This window comes from Trifolium pratense, linkage group LG7, assembly GCF_020283565.1.
Source record: "Trifolium pratense cultivar HEN17-A07 linkage group LG7, ARS_RC_1.1, whole genome shotgun sequence".
NCBI classification, from domain to species: Eukaryota; Viridiplantae; Streptophyta; class Magnoliopsida; order Fabales; family Fabaceae; genus Trifolium; species Trifolium pratense.
The window spans coordinates 12,978,604-12,991,838 of NC_060065.1; the positions used below are offsets into that span (position 1 = coordinate 12,978,604).

At 31.8% G+C, this 13,235-nt stretch overlaps 1 protein-coding gene across 2 annotated transcripts; it reads right to left on the bottom strand.

Annotated features, from left to right (window-relative positions):
- Positions 1 to 2,956: 2,956 nt before the first annotated feature.
- LOC123897077 (alpha-amylase 3, chloroplastic-like) lies at positions 2,957 to 11,750 on the bottom strand. 2 transcript variants are annotated; one of them, XM_045947579.1, is made up of 14 exons: positions 11,295 to 11,689; positions 10,698 to 10,828; positions 10,479 to 10,533; positions 10,258 to 10,377; positions 10,022 to 10,142; positions 9,607 to 9,666; positions 9,126 to 9,481; positions 7,561 to 8,234; positions 7,184 to 7,373; positions 6,844 to 6,950; positions 5,847 to 6,096; positions 4,892 to 5,014; positions 3,751 to 3,918; positions 2,957 to 3,452 (listed from the first exon to the last, which is right to left on the bottom strand). In XM_045947579.1, exons 1-14 carry the CDS (start codon positions 11,580 to 11,582, stop codon positions 3,291 to 3,293), a joined length of 2,805 nt encoding a protein of 934 aa, XP_045803535.1. In that variant the 5' UTR covers positions 11,583 to 11,689; the 3' UTR covers positions 2,957 to 3,290. The 2 variants fall into 2 exon arrangements, with proteins under 2 accessions (XP_045803535.1, XP_045803536.1); XM_045947580.1 differs by lacking the exon at positions 9,607 to 9,666 and having other exon boundaries at positions 11,295 to 11,750.
- Positions 11,751 to 13,235: the final 1,485 nt, after the last annotated feature.

Consider the following 13,235-nt stretch of genomic DNA (forward strand, 5'->3'; position numbering starts at 1 on the left):
ATTGATTACAATGTTTCATAGGTATTTATACTCCAAAACCAAATAGATCAAAATCTAATTTTGGGTTATGTAAGAAAAACATGAGGCTAGATAAACGGGTTACTTATTGTTAAAAATGAAATTTTTTGAGGTTTGTAGTTGTAGTGATTCTGTTTCACTCTTTTGCATACTATTTATAGGAAATACTAAAGAATTTGAACTTTTCTTGTCATTACCACAAAAAAAATGGGCGACCTTTGTTAGCCATTAAATAAAAAATAAAGAAGTGGTTCATTGCCAAATTATACATGATCGTAAATAAAATGGTTGCTCCTCCTTATGACTATGATGACTTGGAACTTCAATTATATTTTGGACAACAATTGAAGTACTTTTTTTTTACAATTAAAGTACATAGATTTCAATACTCATCACATAAGGTTTTTTCATGCATTGGCGGATCTTGCATTAAATATTAGGGGATGCGGTGAGATGAAAAACTCGTCGTGAAATAGTTAAAGGAGTTGAACCCAAAACTAAATTGATGTTAATTAGGGCTTATAAAAAAAAAAAAAAAATACGACTAAATGCCTACCACTAGAATGTCGTGTGTGATTAATTAATATTATTGAATCAAATTATATATTGGGTAAGGATCAAATGATACAAATGTGTCAAGCTTAAAATTATATACCTCCGATAATTTTTTACCGGATAATCGTATTACAAAATCAATCGTTTGATTGAATTGAACTATATTATAACATAGATCATTTCTATAAAATATGATGACATTAATCGAAAATTTTTTATTAGTCATTTGATTAATATCTTCTTTATCATAATTGGTTAACTAAATCTTTAACTCGTCATTTTGTGTAACTCTTAAAATGACAATATCTAATTGACCATGAGAAAAAACTGAAGTTGAAATATAAGTTTTTTTGTGTTCTAGATCGGCTAAAGCCCAATATACTGGTTCTGTGTACCTTTTATTTTTGGAAAGCTACTCTTCTGGCTCCCCATGTTTATTTTTCCCCCCAGATTTTCTTTTTTTCCCTACAATAAAAATTTTGGTTTCTGTTTACCGATTTTTTTGTCAATTTAATCAAATGCAATCTTTTATATTATAAGCTTGTATACACGAGCAAACCCTAATTTGTTTTCTCTATTTTCCCTCCATTTTATTTTGCAATTTTTATTAAAAAATAATACAATTTTGTCTTGACTAGGATTCAAACCTGCAACCCTTCAATGCAAGACAATATTTCCAACCACTATGGCAAATATACCAATTATGATTAAAATTATGTGCAATAATTGATAAGCACCATCAATTTTAAAAGTATATCATATCAAAATTATTGTTGACTATATTATTCATCACGAAATATTTTTATGTCTTTCCTAATCAATGATTTTTTTTCTACCGGATCAAAAATTTAGAGAATAATTATCATGTGAGATTTGGAAAGTTATTATCACGTGTAATTTGGAAAGTTATTATCAAACTCAATTCTGCTAAATCAATTTTTTTTGCAATACAACCAAACACAACCATGGTCATATCACTAATCACATTCATTATTTTGATTTTAACATTGCAGATTTAATATTAACCGATGATCAATTGATACAATATGCACTGGCAGACCAATTGTGATTTAAATTATGTCCACAAAGTGTTAAGCTCCATCAACTTTCATAGGAAAGATTTCATACGACAATTAAGCACCATCAATTTTCATTGCACAATTTAAACAATTAAAAACCGATAATCTCTTATCTCTTATATTATAAGCTTGCTAACATAAGTTAACCCTAAACCAAATTTTTTCCCCTCTCATTTTCTCTCTCTTTTTATTGTAGCTTTATATTAAAAAAATACAAATTTGTTTACGATAGGAATCGAACCTGCATCCCTTACTTACAATAAAACATTTCAACCGCTAAAACATGTGCTTCAGTTATAAAAGAATTTATGAATCCTAATATGTTAACCCTGTTTTCAATAAATTTGAACGGCGGAATTAATCACAATTTTTATTTATTTATGGATGTCTACTTAAGTTTATGTTCTTGATTGTGTCTTTATTTTTTTTTAACCTTTAATTATCATCAATATTTTAACTTTTAGTTATCAGCCATTTTTTTTAATAAGTAAACAAAACGATGGGGTTCCAAAATTATTTAAAAAATATATAAAATATAAAATAAGCACATAAACAAATATAGAATAATTAGTTCATGAAATTCCCTATAATACTCTTATTAAAAATGCTCTTAGAATTTTTGTATTTTATTTTTTATTATTACATATTACAGCTAATTAGACTCATGCGCCGCATGGGTCAAAGTTGTAGTTTACCTTTAAGTTTCTTTAAACTTCATTGCATTTTACTTCTACTTTTCTGCAAATTTACCATTCAATTAAAATTCTACTTCAACTTCGTCGAAACAACTGTCTTTTTCGCTAGTTTTTACAATCAAACCCAATAGGAATATCTTTTCACTAGTTTTTACAATCAAACCCATAAGGAATGATGAACATTGATATTTTCTGGAAAACAATGTACAAAGTAGCTCCAGGATTTACTAGTTGATCTTTTAAGTAATTAAACTTAAACTAGCGCTTGTTTAGCAAAAAGCCAAAAACAACGGTAAACACTTACGCATTGGACGGACCCTTAATGTACTAGTATGTACATTCAAATGTACTATAAAAATTGACAAGTTAAAATACTAGAAGAGTGTGTCCCTTCCGAAGAAATTCCTGTTAAGATTTTAGGTGAAATCTAAACTACTTGTGTTGCTAACAATCTTAGATGTGGCTCCCTTCATGAGTCCCAACACAAACATAACCCTTATATATGTTAAAATATATCCATTCCTGCTAACATTTCTCTAACTTCCTAGGTGGATCCATTAATTACTTAAAAAAGTTTATGGCTATGTACTATAAGTGCCCATTGTTCAATACATATGAGTCATAATAATCTAATACAACATAAATTGTAAACATAGTATGTCACAAATCACAATTTAATTTCAATCATTGATTTGAATGAAGGCTTTCTAGTTTCAGATGAGCCACAGACACTAGCTGTGTAATGAACCAACCCTCTGCAACCTTCTCTATAATATGATGGATCAGTGCAGCAAACTCACTTAAATTGTAGCTTGCCACACCTGACACCATCATTCAAATATGCAATAGCTTATTGTTGAATAAGGCAATGAGATATACAATAAGGTTTTTTCAAAAGAAATATAATATATACTTCTTATGAGATATAAAATAAATAAATATATTATGATGCATCCTCCCAAATCTTATAGTCTCTTCCTTCCCAAGCTGTTGACCAGTTTTGTGAACCACTAGGTGGTTCAAAATGACCAGGACCGATTTTCATAGCAACTTTTTCGTCTATGATAGCGGCATAAACATCCCTTTCTGACTTGTGAATTTTAACCTTGAACATGAAGATCGAAAGGTAAGTGAGTGTTCCAATAATACCAATATCAATGTTTGGTCATCCAAAGAAAATCATCAGGTTTTAATTATGAGAATCATCAAACATTAATGGTCTGTTTGGTGTCAGAAAACGTTTTGTTTCATTTCGTGTTTGCTTTTAATTACAAAGTTGACACTTTGTTTTCAAACATTTGTACAAGAAATAGTGAAACAAGAAGTTTATCATCATCCACCCAGAAAATATTCACATGCACAATATTATTAAGTGGTATATAATAGAAAATTCTGATACTCACTTTGCTTCTGCAGTTGATGCCGTTCCGTTTCCTAATAGAGAGAAGTGCTGCTATTTCCTTTTTATAGTGAGAGAAAATGTGGTCAAAGAACACCGACGGAGTTCCTGGGTGAGTAAGAGTGTAAGCATATCCTTGCATTTCTTTATCGCGGGGAAATCTCCAGTGACCCTTCAAGAGAAAATACGAAAGAAAATTGATGATGGTTGGCACATTAAAACAGTATTTAAATGGTCTTAGTTCTAAATTTTTCTTTATCAAATTATGCTTATCCAATGAATACGTATACAAGTGAATAAAAACAAAAATCCTCTCAAGACTCAACTATTACTATTATACACAAAAAAATACTGCAATTGATTAGAATTATACTACAATGGATCAACATAACTATTATATCAGTCCGTTTATTTGGGATTTTTTACGAAAAAATTTATTTTTTTCTTAAAAAAAGTATATTTTATCATTTTAATAGTGTTTGTTATAGATTTTTTAGAAAATCATATTGTAAAAAAAAAAAAAAATTTTAACACCAAAATGAAAAGCGAATCCTAATAGCTTTTCTAGAATCAATTTTTTTCCCCGCAACTGCGATCGGGAGGGGGCTGGAACCACTTGATACAAGAACTGACCCTCGAACCAAATTCAACTGGTGGTGAAAAACAAAAAAAAAAAGAATCAATTTTTTTTTAAGACTAAGCAACCTAAATGTAGGAGCTTCACATTAAAAAAAAATAAAAAATTTATGATAGTAAACAAACGGAAAGTAGCTTTAGATTTTTTAAAAAATCTCTAAAAAAGAATTGCTAGATTTTTTCAAAACAAAATCATTTTTAAAGCTTAAACAAACTCCCCCTATATCAACAAAAATAGTCTAAGAAATTTAAAGTAACCTGCCAAATCGGACTCTCCGGTTTTACTTGTGGCATCATTCAAAACAAAAAGGCGAAGCATGGTAATCAAAATAAATTATGGATCCCCCACAACTGCGATCGGGAGGGGGCTGAAATCACTTGATGTCAGAACCGACTCCTGAACCGAATTAGGCGGTCCAGTGGGCCGGATACTGGTAGTGAAAATAAAATTTAAAAAATCATTCCAATAAAATTTCACCTTGCTAATTTTTAAAGGGAAAAGTTCAAACCTGTGTAGAACCAGTGTCATGGTTTTCTATAAAAGTAACAGCACGAGACGGCCACCATCCAAGAACGCCGGGGGGTTTTCCCTGCTGATCTGACAAGCGCCAATATTCACATCTTTCCAATGCCTACAACGAAGCCGAGTTCAAATGAAATGTCATCTAGCAGGTTGCAGAATAAACAGACTTGTGTAGTAAAAAGAAAAATTGTATCAACGTGCACTTTTGTCTGCTCATTTTTTAAGTATCGCTATAGAGGTGTAGTGAGAGGGTCCGTTTGGCCCATTTTTTTTTAGAGCTTATGCAATGTAAATTAGGTTTTATGCAATTTTATAAGTTTACACTAGTGAAAATTGTAATTTTATAAGCTATTTTATCATAAACTACCTTGACAAACTTATAATAATATATAAAAATTGCATAAGTTGTTTGCATAAGCTCTAAAAAAAGCATGAAATTGCCAAACGAGCCCTCAGTTCAAAAACAAATCCAACTACCACCGATGTGCTGACTGCGTGAATGCATGAAATCCAAATCCAATTCTTTTGCTATAACCATTATCATTGCAACTTCGCTGTTATTGTGGGAAAAACAACAGCTCAAGAAACATAGTACTCCCTCAGGGCTTGAATATAAGGAAAGAATCTTTGCTTATATTTGAGATTCATTGAATGAATGATGTACATGGTCTATATTATAGACGAGATACGTCAATTATTTAATGAATATGAAAGAAGAATCTTTGCTTATATTTGAGACCGGAGGGAGTAGATTGCTGTCTTGGTACAAAAATATTGTAAACAAATTCCAACAAACTGGCAAAACTAGTAATATTTTAAAATACGTTGCTTTATCAAATTATCATTTGTATAAGTGGTATACACTATTCTCCCAGAACATTTCTATACACGGAGAGTAAATTTGAAGAGAAATTATTGAAACCACCAAGTTGAGTGCTTACAGAGTGAAGAATTCCTTTGGTTGTAACATCAAATGCACCAGCACTACCACCGGCAGCACTAATCCAGTCAACGATCCTCTGCCTGTGTGCATCTTGATTATGATCCATTTCACCATACGTGTAACTGAGGGAATCCCAGTACTCTCCCACGGAAAAGTAAGGTTTCGTTGCATCCATGTAGTCCTTTACATAACCACCCCAAAATCCTCTGACAAAGTCAAGCCTCCACCCATCATATCCAATTTCATCCCTGAAAATGACACAGAATTAGAAGATAGGACTCTTGTAATTTGCAATACTCTTCTATTACAAATAATATTCTTCGTTGTGTATAGGTTGAAACAGAAAACAACTGAAAAAATCCATGTAAAAAGGATAACACTCCCTCAACGTGAAGCTTACATTACAATTAAATGAACTGAAGGAATTATTTTTTGAAATTGGCATATTGTAATAAATAGTTTAGTAAGGATATATGGTATAAATTAAGAGTGAGGTAGAATGCTTAGTTCGAAGGTTTGTCATGGCATAGTAGTATAAATAGTGAGGCGAGTGAATTGTGATGGTTATGCAAGAATATTGGAGTGAAAGCATTATGATTAAGCATTATGATTAAGCATTATATTTGATTCGTCCACATGAAAGGAATATGAGTAAAATGCGCATACAAAAGGATGGCTGGACAGGTTCTGGTGACCGGTTACATGATGCGAGACCAAATCTGGACAGAAGAGGAGACAATGCTAGCCAATCTAGACACAATGCAGAGGTAGTGAGGTGAAAAACACACTGAAAACGGGAAATGCGTGTGAAAAGGAGATAGAGAGAGGGTGCTCAAAAGGTGTCCCTACAGCTACCAGATGCCATATCATTTCACCAATATTGCCAATGAAACCATAACTTAACAAAATATCAATACAACATATGAAATGATCGGTTATAATTTCCATTAACACAACATTTTAGGCAAATGAAAATGAGGATTTGGAATACAAACCTTAGCCAGCATAACCATTCTTTGATATCCTTTCTCACAAAGTCCTGTGAGTGATCAATGTTTGGAGCCGCATGGAAATTATCTCCACTACTCTTGTTGCCCCGCCCCTGTACAGAAAAAAGAATATTCAATTGTCAATAAATATCAGATTTACCTAGAAAAACAACAGTACCATATTATGTAAGTTACGAACAAAACAAACGTCATATAAAGCACACAAACACAATATATCTTCTTTTCTAGCGGAGGGGGAGGGGATTGATCTTCAACCCGCAAAAAGGAATTAGACATATTTTTTAGACTATAGAAAAGTACACATCAAAATCCCTTACAAACAAACCTGAAAATGTGGATCATCGGCTACAACTGCTCGATCATCCCAGTTGAGACGACCTCCAAATATGTTCCAAATACCATTCTGATTCTGATGTTGGGCACAACGGTGATTCAAAACAGCATCTCCTAGCACCTTGATTCCAAATTTATGAAATGTTTTCACCACATCCTTCAGTTCTTCAATGTTACCATATCTGAGATATCAATAAAAAACAGTTACTTTTTAATGCATAATATCGCACGCTACTCAAGTGAATTAATGATAATAACATTGGAAAGTAAGCAATTTTACTAAGATAGGGTCTTCTATCTAAATATTTGAAGACAACAGCATCAACAACAGAGAAATAATTAGATCTTGAAGGGATTTTAATAAAGTACCTGGAATTTAAATTATATAAATCCCTTGGCATGTATCCTTCCGGTGAAACAGAATCTGTAGGTGGCGGTAACCAAATCACAGTGAAGCCAAGAGACGATAGTTCTTCTGCTTTCTCTTTAAGCTCCATGTACCATCTTCCAGATTTATTAGATTCCCAATTAAACCCTTGGCATACTATTTCATACCCCGTGCCAGTTCCTGAGCATATTTTTGGTGGCAACTCAGGTGATTCAGATTCCAAAGCAACCTCGGATTCCACAATAACTTCCTCTGAGAAAGTTGGAACAGAAGTTCTGAAAATACTGTAGGCTTCAGCAGCCAGCCTTTCAATTTCTTGAAGAATGGTTTCTTGTGCTTCTTTAGATTTTGTTTTTCTTCTCTTCACAGACGAAATGCCTGTAACCAAACTCCTTATTTCATTGATTATTTCATTCGTAAATGCAGAGTTAGATTCCTCTTCGCTTGTCTCTTCAGTCACTTCACTCTTCACGACTTTTGATTGATCCTCTATGTTGCCAATAATTATGCTACCGGGAGTCGGGAGAGGGACGTAAAAATCATTTCCATTGTTATTTAACCACGTATTTTGATTTATCTTAAGAACAAAAAGAAATCCTGAAAATTCTTCTCCAAGAGAGACTTGTACTGAACTTCCCTCTCCACTGCCTCTTGACTACATAACAGAATGGACAAGCAAATATGTCATAGAACACAAAGAAATACAGGAACCAATCCTAAAAGAGAATTTAAGATATTATAAATTACAATAAATACAATTAAGAAATTCATAAATACGGGGACGTAGCTCATATGGTAGAGCGCTCACTTTGCATGCGAGAGGCATGGGGTTTGATTCCCCGCGTCTCCATTTTTTGGAATACATATCTTGCAAACATAGTTTTTTTGTAGAAATTCAATGTTTTTTTTATTGAATTCAGAAATTTAATCTAATTGATAGAAATATTAAGAGATATTGAGACTTGGGTCAAACTCAATCCTACAAATCGTGAAGGAAACTCTACTACCAGAAATATTAATAGCAGGTGGACAACGAATCGTGAAGGAGACTCTACTACCATCTTAAAATTGAGAGTTGGGCCTATGTCAACCCTACAAAACCATCTTTTAAGGTGAGGATTTCCTCTACTTCATAGATATATATTCAGGTCATCTTGCAACCGATGTGGGACTTCTTAACACATATATTATAATTTATAACAAGTATTGTTCACTTATATTACATCAGTATTTAAAGAACATGTGCAGTAATATCAAAGAGAAGGATAGAGGGTAAAATACAATATTATATGATTTAAAGAACATGTGCAGTAACATCATCAATGAAGCAATAGTATTGAAATATACTCCCTCCGGACACAATTATAAGCAAAAAACATTTTTTAGATTCATTGAAAAAATAATGTATCCAGCCTATATTATTGACCAGATACGTTACTTTTTCAATGAACCTAAAAAGTGATTTTTGCTTATAATTGTGTCCGGAGGGAGTAATTAATAACCAGAAAAGTGGTAAAATATAGAAAATGAAAAAACGGACTGCTACCTTTAATTGAGTTCTCAAAGCTGTCTTTTTAAACGATACAGTTTGTGGTGGATGAGGAGCAGGTGGAGCTTCCCAAATTCTTAAATCATCTCTAGAAGCTCCCCAATGAAGGAAAACATCTCCCGGTATATCCGTTTCTAAATCTAAAAGATATTTAGCTGTTTCGGAGCATTTTCTAACGGAGACACTGATAGAGTTATTGACAGTAACTTCCTTGGTTAAAGATAGTTCTACATTGAAACCTTCTACTTGACTATTTTCCTTTTTTGGACTTTCGGATTCACTGCTGTTTTCTTGAACTTTGTCGACGGTTGATTCCGACTTCAGGATAACGTTAGATATCTGCCCTATGTCCCCTACGAGTGAGAAAAAACCGTAAAATGTAAGTCAGTTCAAGCTCATTAAGAAAAGATAAAAAAATATTAACTAACTAAACAAATAACTAAATCGATGAAAAGAAAAAAGAGTGTTCCTGACGTACTTATAGCCTTGACTAATGAGCTTTTCAAAATTGAGAAGACAAAATGTTCACTATTCCAAGCTTTTTATCAACAGAGATTAAAATGCAACTTAATGTTAGGATCCAAATAACTTTCATTCTTCTGACAAAATATAGATCAAACATATTGTTATTTTTCAAATCGAAATATTACAATATCAAATGTTTCACTGCATTTTCTTCTTTCTCCCCTTCTCTTTGCTACAATAATTTTTAATGGCAGTTCACTCTGTTGCTCGTTACTTGTTAGTATATTATGAAACAGGAACCAATTGGAACTATGAGATATAATTTATCATAGGATTATGGTTTGTTTCACACTCTAAAAGAAAATAAATCCATGATATAATGCAAATTCAAGTGAGCGAGACAAAATAGAATGGTCCAAGTAAATTACCTTGCGACGAACTTAAGCCTGTTTTAGGTCCAAGTAAATTAGCATCCTCCTTAAGATAGTTGACCAGAGGAACTTTGAAGTCTCTTCCTTTGTGTTGATACCAAGCACCAGTTTCCTCGTCCTGTGTCGACAACAAAACCCAAATTGGAATGGTGGAAAAAAATAATATTTTTTGTATACCACATATTGAACACTAGGACTAACATATCCAAATTGCTAACTGTAAAGACATAAACCTTGAGAACAAAATTAATTGCTGAAATTTCATCGCTTGGTTTAAAACCGATCCTGACTTCATGAAAAGTATCTCCTTCAGATGATGATGATTTCTTCAAAGGTGTCTCTATAGCATAGTCCTGAAATTTTCACTTCATACTCAAACATTTTACATGAAAAAAATCAACATGTGTAAAATGTGAGATCATTAGAACTTAGAAGTGACGAAATCATAGACTACCTTTATAGGAATAGATCCAGCAGGTATCATATCACGGGGAGGTTGATCCCATTCACTGCAGAATCAACCGTACATTGTAAGCATCTTGATTTTATCATTATGATTTAGCTCTTATATGATGTCAAATAAAGTAGATTCATAGTATTCACAAAATTAGAACGAAAGCTCTCATTATGATTTGATGTCATGAATTCAAACACCTTATTTAACATGTTGTACCTTCCAATATCATCCGCACGGGAAACTCCCCAATGAAGAATCCATTTTCCTGGTAGATTGCAACCAACTATAAGCTCTGAATTCTTCAAATCATTTCCCTGATCTAATCTTACAAAGATCTTTCCCTCCACCTGCATTACAAGATTTTTCACTATTTCCATCAATCAATGCCAAACACCAAATTATATCTATCTACTTGTAAAACAAAAGGGGAAAATAAATAAGGAATATTAATAAAATCTTTTCTAAACAAAGTAAGGAAAAAAGATCTTTGTCTTTAATGAACTTGTTGTGACTTTGGACTTTGTTTTATGGAACTTTGAAGTAAAGGCATGAAACTATTTGAAACTTTTACAGTCTCAGAAAAACAAAACTAAAAAACATGATGACCCAAAAAGTAAATAATATAATAACAAAAACAACAACAATCTGACAATATCTGATCTTACTTTTGACCAAATTTATACAAAACAAAAATTTCAATACCCTTCAACATTTTCAGTATTTCCACTAGAAAAAATTCAATTTTTTCATCTGGGTATTTCCAGAATTTTCTCAACAAACCAAAAACAATGTTTTAAGGCAAAAGGGTGATACCAGTTCGATTCTGTTGATAGGATGAGTCTGATTGAAAATGACATCAGAAGACTGAATCGACTCAAGGGTATCTGTATCTGTAGCAAAAGTTTCAAACTTTGGAGAGAAAAACTTATGGGGTGGCTTCAATATCCAAGAACAAGAATCATATTTATGACTGGAGAATAAAAAAGAGGAAGAGAGAGTGTGTTGATTTAGCTTGGAATGAGAAATGGTAGCTAATCTGTGGTAGTGACAACGTTTGAAGTTGAAGAGTGGCTCAGAAAAAACAGTGGTGGAGATGCTCATGATATGGTGGTGGTTCCTTTTGCAAGGAAAATGTTGCAAAGGCAACAAAAAAAGACACCTTTTTCTAGTGTCTTCTTAGCTTCCACGAATTGTAGTGTAGCTGCTGTGGACAAGAGAGAATAATTTAAGATTTCAATTTTTTTAATTATTTCTTTTTGTTTTTGAGATGGATGAGATTTTCTTTTCTTCTTTTTTAAGTAATGTACTGTTGACAGATTTTTAAACAAAAAAAAAAAAGAAAAATGTTTTACGGTATTTGTATATGGGTATTGTTAACATGTGTCTAAGGTATTTTAATATAGAAATTTAACATTTAATGATACAAAAATTTAATGCTTAAAAAGTTAAAATTTAATGCTTCATCATTTAATACTTTCTATTTTTGTTTCCTTAACATGTGTCATTGGTGCACATCTTAGCATTCTCCTTTGTATATACTCCCTCCCTCCATCCCCAATATAATAAAGTTTGTCCTTAAATATAATATTTTTTAAAAATTTTAGACACATTTATTAATATTTTTTCAAACATAACCCTATTTTACATTAGAATCCAAAAAATCAATTATAAATACATTTTTCACCAACGACAATTTAATAATTGTAATATCCAAAAATATACTCCCTCCAGCCTTATTTATAGGCAAAAGTTGATTTTTAAATTCATTGGAAAATCAATGTATCTAGCCTATATTTAAGCTAGATACATTGATTTTTCAATGAATCTAAAAAGCAATTTTTGCTTATAAATAAGATCGGAGAGAATATTAATTACACTATCAAATTTTCTTAATATATGTAAAAATATCAATAGAGACTTATAATAATGGTGAGACCTACTTTACTCTTTAATAAATTGAGGGCATATGCCCATCAACCAATAAGAACAAGCCGCATGAGTGGATTTACATGTGGTACCCATAAGAAACTTGTAACAAACTTTTGAATTTGCACATGTGGATTGCATATAGTTTGTTCTTATTGGTTGATGGGCATATACCTTCGATTTATGAAAAGGGTAGATTAGAAAAAATGATAATAAAGAAATATATTAGTGTATATACTCCTATATAGTAATAAGAAATGGACGGGTAGATTTTTTTTTTGAACAAAATGGATATTTATAGCTTATAAGGGATTGTCCTTGTCCAAAGTGACTAGGTGTGAGTGCACAAGTAAGTATACATGCCGACATGGGAATAATTAATTATCATGTGAGATTTTTGAATGGAAAGAAAAACGATTATCATGGAATATGGTTCACTATGAAGTCCAATCGTGGACTATGTTTAATTTAACGATAAATCTCGCTTTTGATAAAATGAAAGAGTTGGAGAAGTGGTGTACGGTGTACCAGTTGTCGATAACTTTATAACGTATAATCACAAAAATTATATTAAGCCTAATTTTTTTTATTTAAAATAAACGATATTCATTTATTCAAATTGATAGAATATATCGATGCAATACAAACTCAAAGTCGCTAAAAACAAAAATGATAAATCTGCGAGCAAACTCACAATATTCATCTATTTTTCTATCATATGTAAAGGAAATACTAACTTTATATATAATTCTATTATTTTCAAAATCATTTATATATAATACTAATAAGATTAATGGTTATTTTTCTAACCCAAAAAAAAAAAAGATT